Source organism: Danio rerio, chromosome 17 (genome assembly GCF_052040795.2).
Source record: "Danio rerio strain M-AB ecotype USA chromosome 17, GRCz13ab, whole genome shotgun sequence".
In the NCBI taxonomy this organism is placed as follows: Eukaryota; Metazoa; Chordata; class Actinopteri; order Cypriniformes; family Danionidae; genus Danio; species Danio rerio.
Genome location: NC_141037.1, coordinates 21,848,611 through 21,869,197, shown reverse-complemented (window position 1 = coordinate 21,869,197; position 20,587 = coordinate 21,848,611). Strand labels below are relative to the sequence as shown.

The 20,587-nt window shown below is 34.8% G+C and overlaps 3 protein-coding genes across 4 annotated transcripts in view; all 3 read right to left on the bottom strand.

Moving 5' to 3' along the window:
- Positions 1-20,587, bottom strand: part of LOC141378555 (uncharacterized) — an 876,076-nt gene that overhangs the window by 822,935 nt on the left and 32,554 nt on the right. The window lies entirely within an intron of this gene.
- Positions 1,888-11,951, bottom strand: npy4r (neuropeptide Y receptor Y4). 2 transcript variants are annotated; one of them, XM_087288596.1, is made up of 2 exons: positions 10,302-11,951; positions 1,888-3,127 (listed from the first exon to the last, which is right to left on the bottom strand). In XM_087288596.1, exon 2 carries the CDS (start codon positions 3,081-3,083, stop codon positions 1,950-1,952), a length of 1,134 nt encoding a protein of 377 aa, XP_087144722.1. In that variant the 5' UTR covers positions 3,084-3,127; positions 10,302-11,951; the 3' UTR covers positions 1,888-1,949.
- On the bottom strand, positions 15,560-20,056 carry LOC108179705 (beta-microseminoprotein). Its single transcript, XM_087290361.1, has 5 exons — positions 20,004-20,056; positions 19,662-19,752; positions 17,055-17,157; positions 16,420-16,512; positions 15,560-15,684 (listed from the first exon to the last, which is right to left on the bottom strand). Exons 2-5 carry the CDS (start codon positions 19,750-19,752, stop codon positions 15,639-15,641), a joined length of 333 nt encoding a protein of 110 aa, XP_087146487.1. The 5' UTR covers positions 20,004-20,056; the 3' UTR covers positions 15,560-15,638.

Sequence of the window (20,587 nt, the reverse complement as noted above, 5' to 3'; positions counted from 1 at the left end):
AAGAGATAATGTTTCAAATGCAAGTATTGCCTTCGACTAATTCATTTCTTAGAGCTTTCATTGTGTTTGGGTGAAAAATAAACTACATGGCCCAGAGACCATCTTGTGCTGCCTTAACCATATATAGCCCACAAGATTTAGCAATATAAATGCATTTAAAATCTAAAATGCTACGGGAGACATAATCATCATACCTTAAAATTACAGCATAGGGATTAGATGCTTTCAATCCTGTGATTTCAAATGGGTTCTAGGCACAACTTCCTTCCTTGGACCAATTATATTCAACACCATACAATCTTAGAACAAGTTTTCATAAACATATTTTCAATACAGTTTTGTTACTTATACAGGTCTTTGCCAATATAAAATACATTTGCAGTGTTTTACACTATTCTCCTATTCCACCTTTAGCCTCAATTACAGTATGCATTTGCCAGGGAATTATTTCAACAATCTTCTGCACTGTCACTAAATTTATTTCTGTAGGGTTGGATTAGTTTAGTTTAGATTAGTTAACTACAAAAATTAAAATTCTCTTATTTTTCCTAATTCCTCACCTTCATGTCTTTCTAATCCCCTGAAACCTTCAGTTACCTTTGTAACACAAATTATACAATTTTAGATGAAATATAAGAGCTTTCAGAATCTCCATATACAGCAAAGTCCACAAATGTCATGCTTCCATACTTTATAGCACACTAAAATCAGTATGCAACTTGAGTAATATGTCCGAATTCATAGAATTCGTAAAACGGTATGCACCCGGGTGACCTACTACTTGGCGAGATTCTAGGTGCATCCTAAATCACATACTTATACACTATTTTACGCTATTTTATAGTATAAATAGTGTAAGTAGTGCCATCACACTGAAAACTCTAAAAAGATTAAATGCATTTTAAATACTCGGATGATGCACTTATTCAACCGGTAAAATGAAGTGTGGAATGTTGGACACTTCACACACTCAACGACTGCAACTTTCCTCACATAGTGGAAGGGGTGGAGCTTTTTGGGCTCATGTTGGATTACATTATGTGAAAGCAAAAGTTTCCTACTTGAGTGATTATACCGCCTCCCTATTGAGAATGTGGTTATACTCATGGCACGTATATTTGGTAGTTTGGTCATTTATTTCACCATTTTGGCAACTGACAAACGTCATCTGAGAAACTGTTTAAATTTCCACCTTGTAGAAAAAAGTTAAAACGACACTATACTATGCTATTGGGTGTGTAAATGCATAGGTACATAGTGCATAGTGTAGAGCATGCTATTTGGGATGCAGGTTCTGAAGTGTGCATTCGATGGATGCTATGCTATCCCATGATGCACCACGAGAAAATTTTATGAATGGGAGTGAAGTGATGCAACTGATGTGGGTAGGCCATGTGATAAATTCAAAAGCCAAAAGTTCTGAGGTAATTTTGGATGCAGCGATTTTCAAAGTATTCCATGTGACTTCAGTGGTTTGATGCCAATTTGTTCTGCATTAGATCAGGGTGGGCATTTACTATTTGGAATATGACACTTGCGTGTTGTACTGCTAAATCTATTAGCAAATGTACATCCTGAAGACCTTACAAAGAAGAAAATATGTTCACGGAGCTTTGTACAATCATAGTTGGACCACTGAAGACACATGGAATGTTCTATCAATGTTTTTGAATCCGTTTCTGTACGTTGAACTCTCAGGAGCATTGCTGTCTATGGAGGATGAGGGAGCTCTCAGATCTCATTCAAAGTATCTTACAGTGATTTCTGAAATAGAACAAAGATCTCAAGAGATCAGAACAACATAAACTGACCCCTTTAATCAACATGTTAATTAAGATCACAGGGCTGGAGACTGTGTAAAAGGTTTGGCACTGCAGTGGATACTCATTGTACATTCAAACTCAGTACTGGTTTTATTGTCATTCATCATCATAAATTGATTAGGACGCTTACACAGAATTGTTTCTGAGTCTAAAAGATGTCCGTGACACATCAGTGTTCATTGTAGACATTGGAAAGTGTTCGTAGCTGTCCTCTAGTGGCTGAAAATGGCAGTGTAACACCACGGAGGCCACGTCCTTGCGGAAGTTGCTGTTGAGGAATCCATAGATGATGGGATTGACGCAGGTGGAGCTCATGGCTAACAGATGGCAGAGTGAAAACAGCAGATTGTGGTTGCACACGGGCAGCACCTCCTGGTGCCAGTCTGCCACCACATTGAAGGCATTTAAAGGCAGCCAGCACACAGCAAACGCAGCTACCAAAGTGGCAAGCATGACGTTTATGCGTTTACTGTGCATCACACGCCTGTGTTCATCCTCTCTGTTGCGGCTGCACTGGCGCTCCAGCATGCGTTCTCTTCGCTGCAGCCGGAGGAAGATGCGAAGGTAGCAAAGTAGCATGAGGAGCAGAGGACAGCAGTACTGGAATAGCAACAAGCTGGTGGTGTAGGCAAGTTTGTGCTCTTGAGAAGGCCAAACTTCCAGACAGACCTGCAGCTGACTGAGCGGCGCTGGAAACAAACTGTATGGCTCGCTGGTGAGCAAGTGGAACGCCAGGAACGGTAATGATGTTACACAGGCCAACAGCCACACAGTCAAAACGGCAATGTATGCCTGTGGGACGCTCGGCTTCCAGCCAGACGGGTGCAGGATGAGCTGATGCCTTTCAAGTGCAATCAAAACTAGGGACAGAACCGAAACTGTGACAGACACACACTGCACAAATGGCATCAGGCGACATAGCAGCGCACCGAAAATCCAGTGGTCCATGAGTGTGTAAACCACAGTGAAGGGAAGGCAGAACACACTCACTAGGATGTCAGAGACCGACAGGTTGGCAATGAGGATGCTAGTGACGTTAGGAGGGTCCCGCTGGTGCATAATAATGCAAATGAGGAGGATGTTACCGAGCAAGCCCAAAATAAGCACCAGGCAGTAGCATAGCACTAGTGTGAGTGTCATGGTGCTGGATTGCCAGCAGGGGACGTCAAGCAGGAACAGACTACTGTTGCTTTGATTGTGGGTGAGGGTGGAGTTTAGCAGCGCCTGCCACAACGGCATGTCAAAGAGAGCCGACGGCATTGGCCACCTCAGGATAGCTCCAGACAGCAAATCATCTTGGGAGTCTGAAAATAACAAAGAGGTGCATCTAAATTAGACATGCACACCCCTAGGACACTCAGCATGCTTTTGATAAGATATGATACTATAGGGACTAGGTTATTTTGGAAATAACGAGGATGTGAAGTGACCTTTCACAATTTTACTCTTTAAGACAAGGTTTTACTTAATGCCTTCTAATGCACCGTACCTCTGAGAGCATGTATTATTATAGACCTTTATGTGAAAAAGAGAGCTGTGTTGACACCTTTGATTAAAAATAAAACAGATCTCTTTATTTGACTTTTTCTATAGTCGAACGTAATGGGAAAGAGATAAAAGCAAAGCGCGTGGGAGGAATGATACTGTGACCCTGCTGAGGGATTTGCAGTGCGTCCAATTATAGATGTTCCTTTGGGGGTGGCCATTGATCAAGACCTGCAATGGCTCATAATGAGAACGCAGTTGGCCCGCCTTGGCAAACCATCCATAGATTGTAGGCTAATGGAAACTGTAGTGTTTTTATCTTTGTGTGTGTATCTTGGGTAGCAGGCTTGCAGAACGGCCTTATATCGATCTGAGTGTTCTGTGGATAATCTATAGATGCTCTGAAGTCACTGCACAACTCTTCCTGATGTACTCTTTTGCAGTGTCTGAAAAGTGCCTCACATTCCATTAATCACTAGTCTAAATATTCAGTTCATCCAGAAATATAAATGGAGTCCTTTACTAACCCTGCTCTTGTGTACCCCTTGTTATTTTTCATACCACCAAAGAAGAATTTTGGCTTGTCTTTGTCAATGGAGGCAGTGAAAAGTGATGAGTAGGGATGGATGATAACATCTCATATCTATATCTCATATCTATAATGATATACTGTATATCATAATATAGTAACATTTTGTAAATTAATTCAGTTAATAGCTATAACTAAAAATAGTATATAGTGCATCCGGAAAGTATTCATAACGCTTCAATCTTACCACATTATTTTTTATGTTACAGCCTTTTTCCAAAATGGATTAAACTTATTTATTTACTCAAAATTCTATACACAATACCCCATAATGACAATCTGAATAAAGATTTGTTGAAATTATTGCAAATTCATTAAAAAAATAAAAACCTGAAAAATCAAATGTACATAAGTATTTACAGTCTTTGCCATGAAGCTCTAAATTGAGCTCAAGTACATTCTGTTTCCACTGATCATTCTTGACATGTTTCAGCAGCTTAAATGGAGTTCACCTGAGGTAAATTCAGATTCACATGATTTGAAAAGGCATACACCTGTTTAAGTGCCTGGGTTGACAGTGCATGTCAAAGCACGAACCAAGCATGAGGGCAAAGGAATTGTCTGTAGACCTCTATGACAGGATTGTCTCAAGGCAAGGTAACAGAAAAATGTCTGCTGCTCTGAAAGTTCAATGAGCACAGTGGCCTCCATCATCCGTAAGTGGAAGATGTTTGGAACCACCAGTACTCATCCTAGAGCTGGCGAGCCATCTAAGCTGAGTGATCAGGGGAGAAGGGCCTTAGTCAGGGAATGGATCAATAACCCGGTGGGCACTCTGTCTGAGCTCCAGTGTTCTTCTGTGGAGAGAGGAGAACCTTACAGAAGGACAAGCATCTGTGCAGCAATCCACCAATCACACTGAAAACCCTAATAAGTTGACTGAACTAAATTAATTGAGTAAACTTGTTGCCTCAATTTAATTGAGTAATGGAGTCTCCCAAAATGGCGTATTTGATTAAATAAAGTTAAATATGCAAGTTTTGGGAGACTCCACCACTCAATGAAATTGAGGAAGCTAGTTTACTCAATTAATTTAGTTTAGTCAACTTATTAGGGTTTTCAGTGCAGACCTGTATGATAGAGTGGCCAGACGGAAACCACTCACCACCTGTAATTTGCCAAAAGGCATCTGAAGGACTCTCAGACCATAAGAAACAAAATTCTCTAGTCTGATGAGCTTAAAATTTAACTTTTTAGAGTAAATGCTAGGCATTAAAGGGCACCTATGGTAAAAAATCTACTTTTCAAGCTGTTTGGACAGATCTGTGTGTTGGTATAGTGTATAGACCGTCATACTGGGGTGATATGAACACACCAAGTCCTTTTTTTTCAATTTAACTACAAAAAAAAAAGGGTCGGCCAATTGGAGCTGTTTTTAAATCGATCGCACCATTACGTAGGTGTGCGATTTTTTTTCTTTTTTTTTTTTTCTTTTTTTCCCCCCCGCCCACCGAATTGATTGACAGCTGCGCGCATTAACATGTTCCGGTAGTCACGTGTATATGTCAACAAAACCAGACAGACTTACGCAAAGCAACCGGAAATATATATATATATATATATATATATATATATATATATATATATATATATATATATATATATATATATATATACTGTATATATATACATACATATGCTTTGTTACCATTGCAAACAAAATGATTAATTGGTGTTGTGTTTATGAGTGAGTCAGAGTGAACTGCACCAGTGAATTGCATAAGCATTTTGAACAGACAACTTGTCATGATTTCTATGAAATAATATATAAAATTAAGGTAATATTTTTCCCTGCCCAAACCCTATTTTATTAACCCCAAAATAAATATGGCACGTATCACACAGGATTATTCTTTAATACTTTTGTGTCAAAAGCTTAATCATGGCCTCTGTTCACCACCAATGTATGATTTTATTTATTGTAAATTCTCCTTTTGTGATCAGGAAAAGGAGGATGGGCATTAAGCTTGGGAAAATACATGAGGAACAGTAAGTTTGTTTTTGACTAAAATAACACACCTGCATGACTGTATTTCTTGGAACAGAAAAAGAGATGTTATACATGCTTTATTCCTTTCATAAAACGTCCAACTTTGGAATGGTGACGTTGTAATTGCATACAATATCAGGGAATGGGACTGCTTTATTCTTGCCTCTTTATGTTAATTTTTTATTGACGATTTAATCGATATCCAGCAGATTTGGAATAAAATGCAGCAATTACCATCACTATGATTGCATTCAAATTCACAATTATTGTAACTTTAAACGCATCTGTTTAGCTGTGGGTTTACTGAATGAGCATTCTGCTATGTGCGACAGATCGCACTATTATGTCTTTCTTTTTTCATTCTTTTAAAACCTGTTTAAACACATTATAATCATTTTTTTTTGTTTTTAATATTTTTTTTCTTTTAATCATTTTATTTTCTTGTTTATTTTATTCTTGTTTAAGTAAAGCACTTTGAATTACCCTTGTGTATGTGCTATATAAATAAACTTGCCTAACACTAGCACATTATTATAAAATGTAGATGGTCAGCTTGTTGACGATTGTGTAATTTTAGGCAAAATGAGACAGTAGATGCATCATATGGTTTTATATATGTAACTGCGCAAAATTTTAACAGCGAAAGAAAACAATATGGATTGTGGGAAAAGCGAATACAGCTAAAAAAGATAGCCCACCCAAGAATGAAAATTCACTCATTATTTACACACCCTTAAGTTTCTTTATTCTGTTGACCGTAAAATATATTATGAAGAAAGCTGAAAACCTGTAACCTCTGACTTTGGAAGTCAATGGTTACAGGACTTCAGCATTCTTCAAAATATCTTCTTTTGTGTTCAACAGAAGAAAGAAAGATAATGATGATCCATTTTGGGTGAACAATTCCCTTTAGTAAGTGCAGCAATATTTCTGTCCTTTACATGCTGGAGCCCACCTCAATCAATCTTTCATTTTATGATAATTTGCTACAGTATTTCTGATAGCATGTGAAGACTGCAATAGGCAGGGTATTCATGCTGTTTTTTTTCCATACAGTTAAAGGCATGGGTTATCAGAAGTTGTGTAAAAAAGGTAAAAACACAAAGAATATTTCATATATTTTCATAAATGTTTATAGATGACTCATGCACTGCTCCACAATTTCAAACAACTGCCTTGAGTGAGAAAGAGAATGAAATTGAAGTTTATAAAAAGAAAAAGCCGCAGCAACACTCTCTTTTTGTGTTTCAGAAATTCATACAGGTTTGTAAAAGCATAGGTGACTTACTGATGACAGCGGCACAGCCAATCATTACAATTTGTGCGGCGTATCATTATGTGGGCAACCGGTGTGAAAATCAAAAGAAAATTGCAGAAGAGCTGATTGTGTTGAAACCCTGATGAGAATCTCAGTCATCCGTAAGTTTAAGGTAAAGAGGCATAGTTAGCGTTTGACTGGGCTTTTCAGAGCTAGGTATTCAACACTGACCAGATTTTTATTTTCACAGCAAATAACATTTTGACGCTTGGCTTTAGTTGTGTGTCTGTCTTCTCTATTTTTCTTTGTTAGTCTCTCTCGATCGCCCTCTCTCTCATTCACAGGAGAGACATAATGAGATAATTGTTGACTTCCTGGTGCAATCAGAGTGCCTCATTTAATTACAATATAATATTAGAATTCCCTCATCGCCAAACAAGTCTGCAACTTGGCAAACACAGAGCCAAGCTGAGACTAAAATCTGGTTATTGTGGTCAAATGTGTGGGGGTTTTAATTCATACATGCATTTTTCAACACTTTTACCATTATTAACCATAATTCCAGTTGGATTGGAAGTTAACTAAAGATCAAATAAAATAAAGGTCATCTGTTTCATTCTTGGTGTGAAGTTATTATTTCACTCTTTGGTCAGATATTAGATTTTAAAATGTAAAAAATGAAAGATTTTTAAAGTTTAAATTTGAAAGCCCTGATCTGCAGCCTGTTTTTAGATCGTTTTAATTTGACCACCATCTTTTAATAATAAAAAATACAAATAAAATCCTTAAAGAATCTTTAACACCTGCACATGTGTTTTTGTGTGATAAAGAATGATCTCTAGCCTGCCTTACAACTGAAATCTTTTAATATCATCAAATGCTATTCTTCACCTGTGATAGGACTCAGATGGAGAGAAGATCGCATTAACCCCCTGCACCCTTTCTCCCTCTCTGTCATTTTCCTTTCATGATCATCCCAATCTCACATTATACTCACCTGTAGGAGAAAAATGAGGAGATTTTCTCCACGTTTTATGTGTCCCACAGACCAAATCTTGAAATTCTCAGATCTGCTTTCACACACAAAAAACTATACGCTTTCAAATATAATTTAAAACCCTGAGCTGTAGATTACATCTTATAACAAACAGATGTGTTCTCTGATTTAAGGTTTAGACATTTTTTTTAAATACTCACAATAGAGCTGTACAATTTATCAGAATTATTGACATTTTGGAAATGTGAATATTGAAACATACACTTACCAGCCACTTTATTAGCTACACCTTACTAGTACTGGGTTGGATCCCCTTTGTATTTTAGAACTGCCTTAATTCTTCGTGGTATAAATTCAACAAGGTACTGGAAATATCTCTAAGATTTTGACATATATTGACATGATAGCATCACGCAGTTGCTGCACATTCATGATGCGAATATCCTGTTCCACCACATCCTAAAGGTGCTCTATTGGATTGAGATCTGGTGACTGTGGAGGCCATTTAAGTACAGTAAACTCTTTGTCATATTAAAGAAACCAGTCTTAGATGATTCACGCTTTATGACATGGCGCATTATCCTTCTGGAAGTAGCCATCAGAAGATAAAGAGATGGAAATGGTAAGCAACAATACTTAGGTAGGCTGTGGCATTGAAAAGATGCTCAATTGGTACTAATGGGCCCAAAGTGTGCCAAGAAAATATCCCCCACACCATTACACCACCACCAATGATACAAGGCAGGATGGGTCCATGCTTTCATGTTGTTGACCATACTATCCGAATGTCACAGCAGAAATCAAGACTAATCAGACAAGGCAACATTTTTCCAATTTTCTATAGTGTGAATTGTAGCCTCAGTTTTCTGTTCTAAGCTGACAGGGGTGGCACCCAGTGTGGTCTTCTGCTGCTGTGGTTAACTGAGATACTGTTGCTTCTGATCTCTGGCATCAACAAGGCCTTTTTGCCCACAAAACTGCTGCTCTCTAGACCTTTTCTCTTATATGATTGTGCATGAAAATCCCAGTAGTTGGACAGATATACCTAATAAAGTGGTCGTGAGTGTACATATCAAAATGGTTTGCAATGAATACACTTATTTAATAGAAAAGCAACTTATTGGATGCTAAAAAATAAAAATAAATCTTTTATGAATTTATTTCTTCTATTAAACAATCAAAATATATACTGAAGAATGGTGAAAAAAGCAGCCATTGTCATGTTTTTTGTCTGTTTTTCTTTGTATTTAACAGAAGCCAAAAACTCAGAGGTTTTGAACAGGTGGAGGATGAGTACAAGTTTACATGATTTTAATTTTTGTGTGATCTTTCCCTTTGAGAAAGACCTTAAATAATTTTTTTAAAAATATTGTATTGTATATCAAATATAGAATATCTAGTAGTTAGCATTCTGTAATTGCATAGCACTTTAAATATCACACAGCCCTAACTCACAACATGATTGTTTCTTTTTTTATTTAAATCTTCTCTACACATAACATTTGGGTTGTTTATTCCTTTAATGTTATGTGGTGTATCAGAAGTAGCACATCCATAACAAGCTTAAACTGAACCCTGAGATTGTTTTCATACAGACTCCAATATGACCCAAATAAAATCTTATTACTATCACTAAATCTAGTCTGCTGACCGCCTGCACAAATATACCAATCTGCAGAGGTGTGCATGTGTTTATGTGTGCAAGGGAGAAAATTGCCACTGTGTCCTCACTTCATGGCAACACCAGAGAGCTTCAGTCTATGTCAACAAGTCCAACAGAGGACTGCGGCTTACTACAAGCTCTTTCAACCTGATCCAAACACCTGTGCATGTGCATGCATGGATGATGCTGGATGCAATATGGGAAAAGCAGTTAATGGGATCTAAAATGCTGAAACGACTTCACTGAATTCTCCTTTTAAAAGAAAAAAAAGCATCCAGGAGGCTTAACATCGCAGGCTCAGCTAATTTGCTAATTAATTCAGAAATATACAAAATACTTAACATGACAGATTCATTTGTTTGTGAAACGTTAAATTAAACACAACGGTTAAATTGCAGTCATTTTTACAAAACGGAGTTAAATAGCATGCATTCTTATTTAATACACATGTATAATGGAAACATGCATCTCTGTGTATAGCATTTTCAGAACTTACCTGTGTCTTCTACAGCAGATTGCTGTCAGGCAGTCGAGGGGAAAAAACAGTCTGATTCAGCCAACTCCAGATGTTCTACCTCAACACTCGCATCTCTTCTCTCTCTCTCTCTCTCTCTCTCTCTCTCTCTCTCTCTCTCTCTCTCTCTCTCTCTCTCTCCTCCTTCTTCATCTTGTGATCTCTCATTATTGCAGTGTGCTGTCTCTGTAGAAACTGTTCTGCTGGGCTTCACACTGTAAGCATAACCCCATGTATTTAACCGTGTGTTTACTGCCCACGTGTGACACGTGCAATGTACTGCAGTAGATTCTTTTGGATACCACTTAGAATCTGAAATAATTTATTTATTTATTTATTGACATGTATTTTTTAGAAAATCACTTGAAATGGTATGTGGTAAAATAAAAGAGTCTGGACTTTTTCCATCCATCCATCTCAGTTCATTTATCCATTCAATTATCCATTTGTCAATTTCTATCCATCCATCCATCAATATCCATTCATTTATCCATTTGTCAATTTCCATCCATTCATCATCCATCCATCCATCCATTTACAATTTCCACTCATCTAACATCCATTTATTTACAATTTCCATCCATCCATCCCCATTCATTTTTAACCAGCCATCCATCTTTATCCATTTCCACTTATCCCCATTCATCTCCAACCATCCTCATCCATTTCCATCCATCTCCATCCATTTCCATCTATCCTCATCCAACTCTATCCATTTCCATCCATCCTCATCTTCTTCCACCCATCCTAATCCATTTCCATCTATCATCATCCATTTCCAACTATCCTCATTCATTTCCATCCATCTCCATCCATTTCCATCTATCCTCATCCATCTCTATTTTCATCCATCATAATTCATTTCCCTCCCTTTCCATCCATCTCCAGCCATTTCCATCCATCCAGTATACACATGCAGCACGTTGTACATACATACACCTATTAAAGTCAGTCTGCCAAAACGACAGGTTGTGGACATTCTTTTATAGAATATTTAGACTTCTGTTTACACTTTGTGTAAATATCATCCATCACTCTTTCTATTTGCACTTTAGTCTAAGCTAAATCTTTTACTTTACCCAAGATTTTTTATGTCATTATATGCCATTGATGAGTAACTTATTGATGCAATCATATTAAATTAACTTGACAATATTTGTTTGTACATTCAATTAACATTCCCTTGTCAGTTCATTATGTCTTTAACAGCATATTTTAACTGCTGCTGTTCAGTTCTGATATATATAATAACTAAAAAAAACTGTGTGATACGGCTGTATATTGGCACTGGTTGCCTTAGTGCCCCCACCAGTGCCGATATACAGCCATATCGCACTGCTACTCAAAATAATCTATAAAAACAAAATCAAACATGGAGAGTCTCAAAAACCCATTTGTATGAGGAACTACTTTCTTCAGGATTCAAATCATAAGCTGACCGTTAAACAGTCGAGTGTGCATCTTTTAAACGTTAGATCTGTAGTGTCTGCTTTTTGCTGGCTGTATGTGGGCGGAGTAATACACAAAGGGTAAAGAGGCTGTAGGAGTTCTGATATTGCAGAATATAGCACGGCTATCAGCCAATCAGATTTGAGAACCAGACAGAACTGTTGTGTGTGTGTGTGTGTGTGTGTGTGTGTGTGTGTGTGTGTGTGTATATATATATATATATATATATATATATATATATATATATATATATATATATATATATATATATATATATTTATATATATTTATATATATTTATATATATATATATATATATATATATATATATATATATATATATATATATATATATATATATATATATATATAATGAGAACTGATAGGAGAAATATATATATTTTATATTATATGACAGTTTTGTCTGTCTGGTTCTTGATAGATATTCTGCAAAAATATTTAGATCCAATATTCTGCAATAACATCATTTGTACAGCTACCTCACATTTGTATTACTCAGCCCACATAGCGACAAGAAGACACTCTACAGTTTGACAAATATTGCAGCTATTGGGCAACATAATGTACTTTTGAGGCTTTTTTTAGTTGAGTTTGTAGTTGTTTAGATTGCAACTACATTTGTTTATAAGGATAGTGCCTATTTCAAAATATTTATAATTTCTCTGAGATACCGTGTTGGCGTCCATTGGTGCCAGGACCGCATAATAACCCTTGCTTAGAAGATCAAAACAGCGTGATTTCTAAGTACAGCTGATCAAATCATTATTAAACTGGTAAGTGTTATTCTAAGTCAATCTCTCTCTTTTGTATAGATTAAAACATGTATACTTATTTATAAGGACAATGCCTATTTTAATACAGTTACTTTCCTATCCCAGTTCTCAGTGTTATTCAGAGACCTCACCCCCGAACACCCCTTCCTTATTGCAAACACAACAGTAGTCTGGCAGTGATTGCGCTGCTTTTTTAGATAATTATTGTGATATCACTATTGCAACCGAGAAATACTGTAGCACTGTAAAGGGTGTCACACAACAGATGCACTGTAGACCAGACACGCACATTTGTATGCTATTTAAAATTAAACTAATCAGATGGGGCTCTGTGGCGTGGCAGATATATGAACGGTGTCCTGAGTCGTGGCTGGGCGCCGTGAACAGCCACCTACTTGTAGCGCTGGTGTGTGTAACCTGATGGAAATCTATGTTTAGAATTCTAAAATGCATGGCGCTGCATGGTGTGACACTGCGCATTGCCAAGCGGTGTTTCTACTGTGCGACCAGTTTAAGAAGATATCTCTGTAGACATAGGGCATTTCATGTCAAGTTCAGCCTTATAATCTTAAAATGTCAGCAAAATCACCAGTTTTTTCATCACTTCATACATTTGGCTTGAAAATTATTCAAACACTAGCTCTAAAGAGATGTTGGTGAATTAGTAACAGCTTCTGTTGTTTTGACGTCAGCTGCAGATGTGAATGATTGGAGGAAGAAAGTAGTTTTTTAGACTGTGGTTGCTTTTATTTTTTTGTTTTACACAATTGGCACGCTAAGGCACTCGTCCCTCCAGTGCTGATATATAGCCATATATAAGGGTTCTTACAGGTGCTTGAAATCCTGGAAAATGCTAGATTTTTAATATAGTTTTTTCAAGGATAGAAAAGTGCTTGGATTTTAAACAAATTGCTTGAACCTGGTTGAATTTGAATTTGCAGGGCTTGAAACTGTGACTGTTGTGGTTGCATATGTGCACGTTTTTGTTTATGTTACCTCAAAATATATTTAGGAGCGTATAAATTGTTGTTGTGCGACCAGTTTGCATTGCAAAATGTTCATGGAGCTAATAATAAGCCAAAACAAATTAAATTTTAATTGTGTTAAATAGAATTATTAACAATTGTAAGTTAACAATACTGATTGTGTCCTATTAGAAATAACTTGATTATCGAACATCTGAAATTTAAGACAACTTAATTTTTTAAACTTATAGACATATTTTTAAACTTCAAACAGATTTTTTTTTTTGGTTTTGAATTCAAAGACTGTAGATATTGGGTATGTAAAAGTACAGTTTTAAGTTTTTAAGAATTCAAATTAACAAAATTCAAATTCAGATTGTTTTGGCACTATTGGCTTCATATGTATTTAAGAGCCATTCACCCAGAATGCATCTTTGCATCTGAAACGCCAATCCAATGACTGTAAAAACAATAGCAATGCACTTGAAATATCATGAACGACGGGTCATGAAAGTTTGGTACTACACCCAAGCCAAATCTGACTGTAAGCTCATTTCTTGAGATATCAACTTAAGGTAGAAAAAGATTAAACTTAAAAACATACTTCATCGAATAACTGAACTTTGTTTTTAAAATCAGTTTTAGATGAACTATCCCAATAAATCTATGCTCTAAAGTACTCAACAATTTAAGTTAAAGTGTCATATTGTGTTTTTTTAAAATAACACAATGGATTTAAATGTGAAAAAGTACATACAACACATATAAACTTTTCTAACCATGGTTATTAGGTGCTGGAAAAGCATACAACTGCACCTTGAAAGTCCTCGAATTTGAAGTTGAAAAAGGTGTAAGAACCCTGAATATCGCAAACATAAATATGCAGGAATGTTTGTTTTATGTATAATGCTTTATGTATCAGCTCATTTTCATTCTCAAAGAATCAAACAATTCTGTGTGATTTGCCTTTAGAAAAATGGGGACATGAGCAGCGTCCTCATAAGTCACATTGTAATACACACAAACACATGAAAGGTCAAATTAATTTGTGCTCTTATTCTTTTCTTTACATGCAGACATATACATCACATTATATGTTTGGCCATTGCTTAAATAGTTAGAGTCAAAATTTTAAAGCATCACTGCAAATGAAGTTAGAAAAAAATAAGACAGTTTAGATCAGTCATGGTAACCTTATAGAAACAGTTCCACAGCTATTATTAAATATTTCATAATAATAATAGTAATAAAATTGTATAAAAAAACAAACAAACAAAAAACAACAACTAAACAATGTGTTTGCAAGAGTTAAATCATTCCCCCATTCAGAGTTACATTTATGGAGATTTCCATCAAACATCCTGGATGAATAAGTTTTAAATAATATTAACGTGATATGCAAGATTATGATTGCACACAAACACGTAAATGTGTCTGTGGGGCATATATTTTTACACATGCGTCTAGCTACCAAACCTGACAGTCTAGAGATAAAATGTCCACTTGGTGGTGCCGAAAACAAGCTTTTCAATCTTCAGAGATAAAAAATTTCAAAAGATATGGTTCCCCCAAAATGAAAATAAATGTATTTATTCTGTACAAGTTAAACAATGAAATATATGTCATTTTTATACTGAACATTTTTTGCTACAAATGTAGCCATAGTAACATCACCTTGTGGTTTGTTAGTGGTATCTTTGGAGGACATATGGTCTGCTAGCATTAGAGTAAACCAATGCTCCCCATTTGTCTTTTACAGTATATTTGTCATGGTTGGTTGCTTACTGGTGGCTGCTTTGCATATGTGATTAGCTATGTTTCCATCCAATTATTTTTATGCGCATAAAAAACAGTTGATGGAAATGCCATCATGCGCATACATTTTGAAAATGTGCATAAAAAAAAGATGTGCATAACTGAGTAGGATAAACTTTTTATCCGAAAAGAAAAAAAATTGCATACGATGGAAACGCATTTATTGTTTTACAGTTTATATTGACACACATTTTAGAAATGCACAAAAACAGATGCATGCTCTTAGGTCTGTTTATTTAAATGCTTTTAAAATCAGCTCATCAAACCTGCTGGTTATTTGTTTTTTGTTCACAAGTTTACTTTTCTTGTGCTTCACCTCCTGATCCTTCAGTGTTGTCAGCGCTGTTCCAACAAAAAAAAAAAAAAAAAAAAAAAATACAAATGGTTTACATAATGTTTTCCCCTTTTAATTTTTAATAAAATTTCACATTTTTATTTGGAAATCTGTATATAAAATGATAAAATACACAGAATGCAACATAATCACTCCAAAAATATAAATGAAAATTTGTGTTTGACCCTGGACCACAGAACCAGTTGCATGATGGGTATAATTATGGGAATTGCACATTGTATTGGTCAAAAGTAAACTATTATAAGTAATTTAGTATAAATTTTAAGTATAATTAAGTATATATTTCTTTTATGTCAAAAACCATTCCAATATTAAATAAAAAATCAGGTGTGTTCTGATATTCCTACTGTAAATATAATTTTTGGTTTTCAGATTTTCAAATAGCTTTATTTTGACCAAATATTGTCCTGTACTAACAAACATTCATTAATGGAAAGCTTTTTTATTCAGACTTCAGATAATGTATACATCTTAATTTCCAAAACTTTACATTTGTGACTGATTTTGTGGTCCAGGGTCAGATAAATAATAAATTATAATAAAAAGTTTGTGTGTGTGTGTGTGTGTGTGTGTGTGTGTGTGTGTGTGTGTGTGTGTGTGTGTGTGTGTGTGTGTGTGTGTGTGTGTGTGTGTGTGTGTGTGTGTGGCGCACTGTGAACAAAGGTTTAGCTCAATGTTTTAGCTAGCAATGTAATTAGGACTCTGCATAGGATTTTATTTACCCGTGGTTGTTGTCGCCATATAAATCTTCAAAATAATCACCAATGATTGTGGTGGGCTCGGTTGGGACAGGGGTCCCAAACGTCTCCCATGTCCTTGCACAAAAAGGTATAAAGACAATAACTAGCAGGACAGGGTGGCATACTTGTTACAATATGCAAAATATCACAGAATTTCCACATTTTGTAATGAACAAAATTTAAGGAGAGTGACCATTGTAAAAATATTTGTTAATGAACAGTTTCCATTTTTGGTTTGTTTATTTATGGCTGTGAATTCCATTATGGGAAGTTGATTTCTGCTTTGTTGACTTTTGAGTTTGAAAAGTGACATGTTTATTGACATGTTAGTAGTTTGAAATAATATAATGTATAAGAAATAATATAGAGACAAATAAGTCTGTAAAATAACAGAAAATGTTCTGGCAGTTTATTACAAGGTTTTTGTACCATAATATATAACTCCAATCCAGACAATTTATCACTGTAAACTATTAAAAATGTTTACAAAAGTCACTTTTTATAAGGTTGAAAGTTGATGGAAGAAAGATTGAGCTCCCATATTATAATTTAAAAGCATAAATGAATTGGGAAAACTGCTTATCTGTGGATATTTTGACAGTGTGCAAGTACTGTACCTTTCACAACAGATGATTCCAAAATCAACACAGACACAGGTTTCAGGTCCGTTCTCCCATTCAGAGTTAAATTCATGGAGATTTCCGTCAGAGTCAGAACAACCTAAATCAATCATAGAAATGATTTTGAAATATCATTACTATATTAGTTTTTATGGTGAACATGTTTGTAATGTTAAAATGTTTTGCAATCTCCAGAGGCTGTGACGCTTAAGGGATAGTTTACCAAAAATTGAAAATTCTGTCATCATTTACTCTTCCTTTGTCTTATACTGACACGGAGGTGAAATATCTTTAGAATATTGTCATCATTTTTGTTTTAGTATTCTTGTGCTGATGATGACATTGATTAAGGCATGTGGTCTGTTTTGAAGATGTTTTTGGTATTTTACTGGGTTTTCAATGAGCCAGGAACCTTGCTGTGGAGGATGAGGGAGCTCTCAGATTTCACTTAAAATATCTTATGGTGTCTTCTAAAGACATAGTCAGGTCACATGGGTTTGGAATGACGCATAATTGATGCGAAATTCATAACAGAATTTTCATTTTTGGGTGAGGTAACCATTTAATTTTTTAGGTGTAACATTTTTTTGTAAATAGAAAGAATTTGTGACAACATAAAAAAAATATCTGTAAATTAGTAGGTTTCTATATTTTGTGATTCATGTTTTTATTTTTCCTTATATATTTGAATTGCATTATAGCACCTGCTTATTCTTGCAACAACCTTTAACCTGGAAAAGTTTGAAAATGTGACTTTTTTGAACATTTTTAATAAAGTGATATATTATCTGGGTTGGTGTTGTATATTGTGGTGCAAAAATCTTGTAATAAACTGCCTGTACATTTTCTGGTATTTTACAGACTTATTTCTCTCTATATTATTATACATTATATAATTTCAAACTAAAATCTCAATAAAAGCCACTTTGTTAAACTGCAGAGTTTAATTTTCAACATCAAAAGTCAACAGAGCAGAAAACAACATGCCATAATGCAATTCACAGCCGTAGATGAGCAGAAAACTCTTGTTAATCACAAAATACGGAAACTGTTAATTACAGTTAATTTGTATTGTTTATTTAGACAGCTCAAGACATGAATCTGGTGAGCCATTAGGTTTTTAATTAAATGAACTCCATTTTTAAGAAATAAAATTCAGCTCAGCACTACAATAATAGAATAATACAATAATAGTCCAAGTCCATAATGAGATAAGAATACACTTACAGTACTGATATGAGAGCTCATCTCTTAATTATCGGTTAATAAATATGCCTTACTGTTTAAGCAAAAATAAATTCAGATCATCTCTGAAAAGCCACGCTAATCTAAGAAGCATTTGCATGGTCTGTGGTCAATATGTATGTATGGTCAATAGAAACATTACAATTACTACTACTGCCTACTGTATAGGCTTACTCTAGTAACTTAGGGAAACATTACTTTGGAAAATGGACCTATAATGTATGTTTCAATTAAAATTGTGTTAATTTAGAATTTTAAAAAGCTACATGAGTGTTTTTTTTAATAGAAGCAGAAGAAGCAAAATATATTTGAAATAACTTTTGTTTTGATCCCTGTGTGGATTTAAGCACACCCAGTCTGGCTGTCTTAGAAAACTCTACAGCAGCAGCTATTCTGGTGGTGATGAAATCTCATAAAATAAGTAGTAACACTTTATTTTTGCTGTCGTTACACATTCCATGTTTAGTAATAAATAGTACATCAATAACAAAATATAATTCATAAATCCATGCTGCTATCCCTAAACCTATTCTGTAACAACTCATGCTCTGTCCATATAAGAACGGGTACTATAGTCAATTCATTAATATTATTTAATACTAGGGCTGCACAATATCATTTGAGCATCAATATCGCAATGTGTGTGTTTGCAATATTCACATCACAAGATTTGCAATGTTGAGTTAGGATTATAGATGTTCAGAAACCAAAACATGAGATTTGTAGATACACTGCCAAACCGAACAATTATAAGAGAGTGAAAGTTTATCGTTTATCATGCTTTTAAGGCATGTGGAAGTCTTAAGCATTTTAAGAGACTTTAGCATGTTAGTAGTGCATAAAGAAGTTTAATAATGATTGATTTTATTGAATTATTTTTATGATGAAGACTATGAAGCGTTATTTTAAATTCAATATCTGTACTTAAGTACTGTTACATCATCCAGAAAACCATAAAGCATGTTTTTATCACTTTAAAATAAATTACATAAAAATATGTTTTATACTACATTCTCCTACAGAATCATCCCAATTAAACTAATTACTATGCAAATAAAGCTATTTAAGTCATCGGGTGAAATTGTATCGATATTGCAATATATATGGCAAAGAAAAAAATATTGCAATGTAAAATTTGTCCAATATTGTGCAGCCCTTCTCGAAACATTTGATTGATTACTGTAACAGTAGTCATAACATCATAAAATGGTTTAACGAATTAACAACCAAACTGTATAAACTGAAGATACACAGTAAATAATAAGGTTATTTGTCATTTTCAGCTACTAACATAATAAAATTTTTTTCTTAAATTAACAAATATATGAGCATAGATTTAGGTTTAGATAGTAGCATCACCTTGTGGGTTGTTATTGGTGTCTTCAGGAAATGTTTCCAATCTGCAGGCATAACAGTAAGTCACTGCTGCAAACAACACAAACAGCCTCATCTGATAGAGAAGTCAAATACAAAATAATTAGTTAGCATACTTAAAAAAAAAAATTTTTTTTTACAATATACATTATGTACATTTGCTAAATTTGTTTTGTTTAAAACAATCTATTAAGATACGCTAATTACATCTATAAAAGAAAACTGCAGTAAAGATGCTTAAATAGAATGTTAGTCTGCCATACACTGATATATATTACAAAATAATTACATTTAACAGTTGAAGAAAACAAGAAGGTTTTTCAGTACCGTGTTGTGTGAGGAATACAAGACTGTTCAATAAAACACAAGAAGCACTGTTCAAGAACGGTCTTGAATTGCTACAATTTATAGAGTTCTTCCTTTATATGTGATCAATAGGCTGTTCCTCCTATGCCTGACACAAATTTACTTTGGTGGGGTCTTTGTAGATATTAGATATCATAACATTGATGTTACGCTTGAAATTCAAGTGAAGTTATTCAAATTGCTCTTGGGTAAAGATTTCTTAGAACTGAGTGTCTGAATGCAAAACAGTTACTTTTTTTGGTGATTTTTGTTGCACGTTAATTAATTAAATAAGTTTCTCGTGGTATTTTTCTTAAAAAACAAAACAAAAAAAAAAACATTGTCAAGCCAAAGAAACAAAGCAGTAATCTAATTTGTTGAATTGATATCATTACGGTGTTTGCAAGACCATATATTTGTTTTGTTTATTTTTATTTTCACTTTAAATATGTTTGCAAAGCTTGAAACATACCTTGAACACAACTTTTACTCTCATCCTAATAGCAGCCAAAGGGTTTTAATACAAAACATGTACACAGCACATAACAAATGCTTTCTTTTTCTTT

What these genes read in the sequence shown, in the direction of transcription:
- npy4r (XM_087288596.1), bottom strand. Translation starts at nt 3,083, where the DNA reads ATGCCGTCGGCTCTCTTTGACATGCCGTTGTGGCAGGCGCTGCTAAAC.
- LOC108179705 (XM_087290361.1), bottom strand. Translation starts at nt 19,752, where the DNA reads ATGAGGCTGTTTGTGTTGTTTGCAGCAGTGACTTACTGTTATGCCTGC. An exon ending in GGAATCATCTGTTGTGAAAG is followed by an intron (nt 16,513 to 17,054) that starts GTACAGTACTTG and finishes TTTTTGTGCAAG; the next exon opens with GACATGGGAGACGTTTGGGA. An exon ending in TATGGCGACAACAACCACGG is followed by an intron (nt 15,685 to 16,419) that starts GTAAATAAAATC and finishes TTGTTGGAACAG; the next exon opens with CGCTGACAACACTGAAGGAT.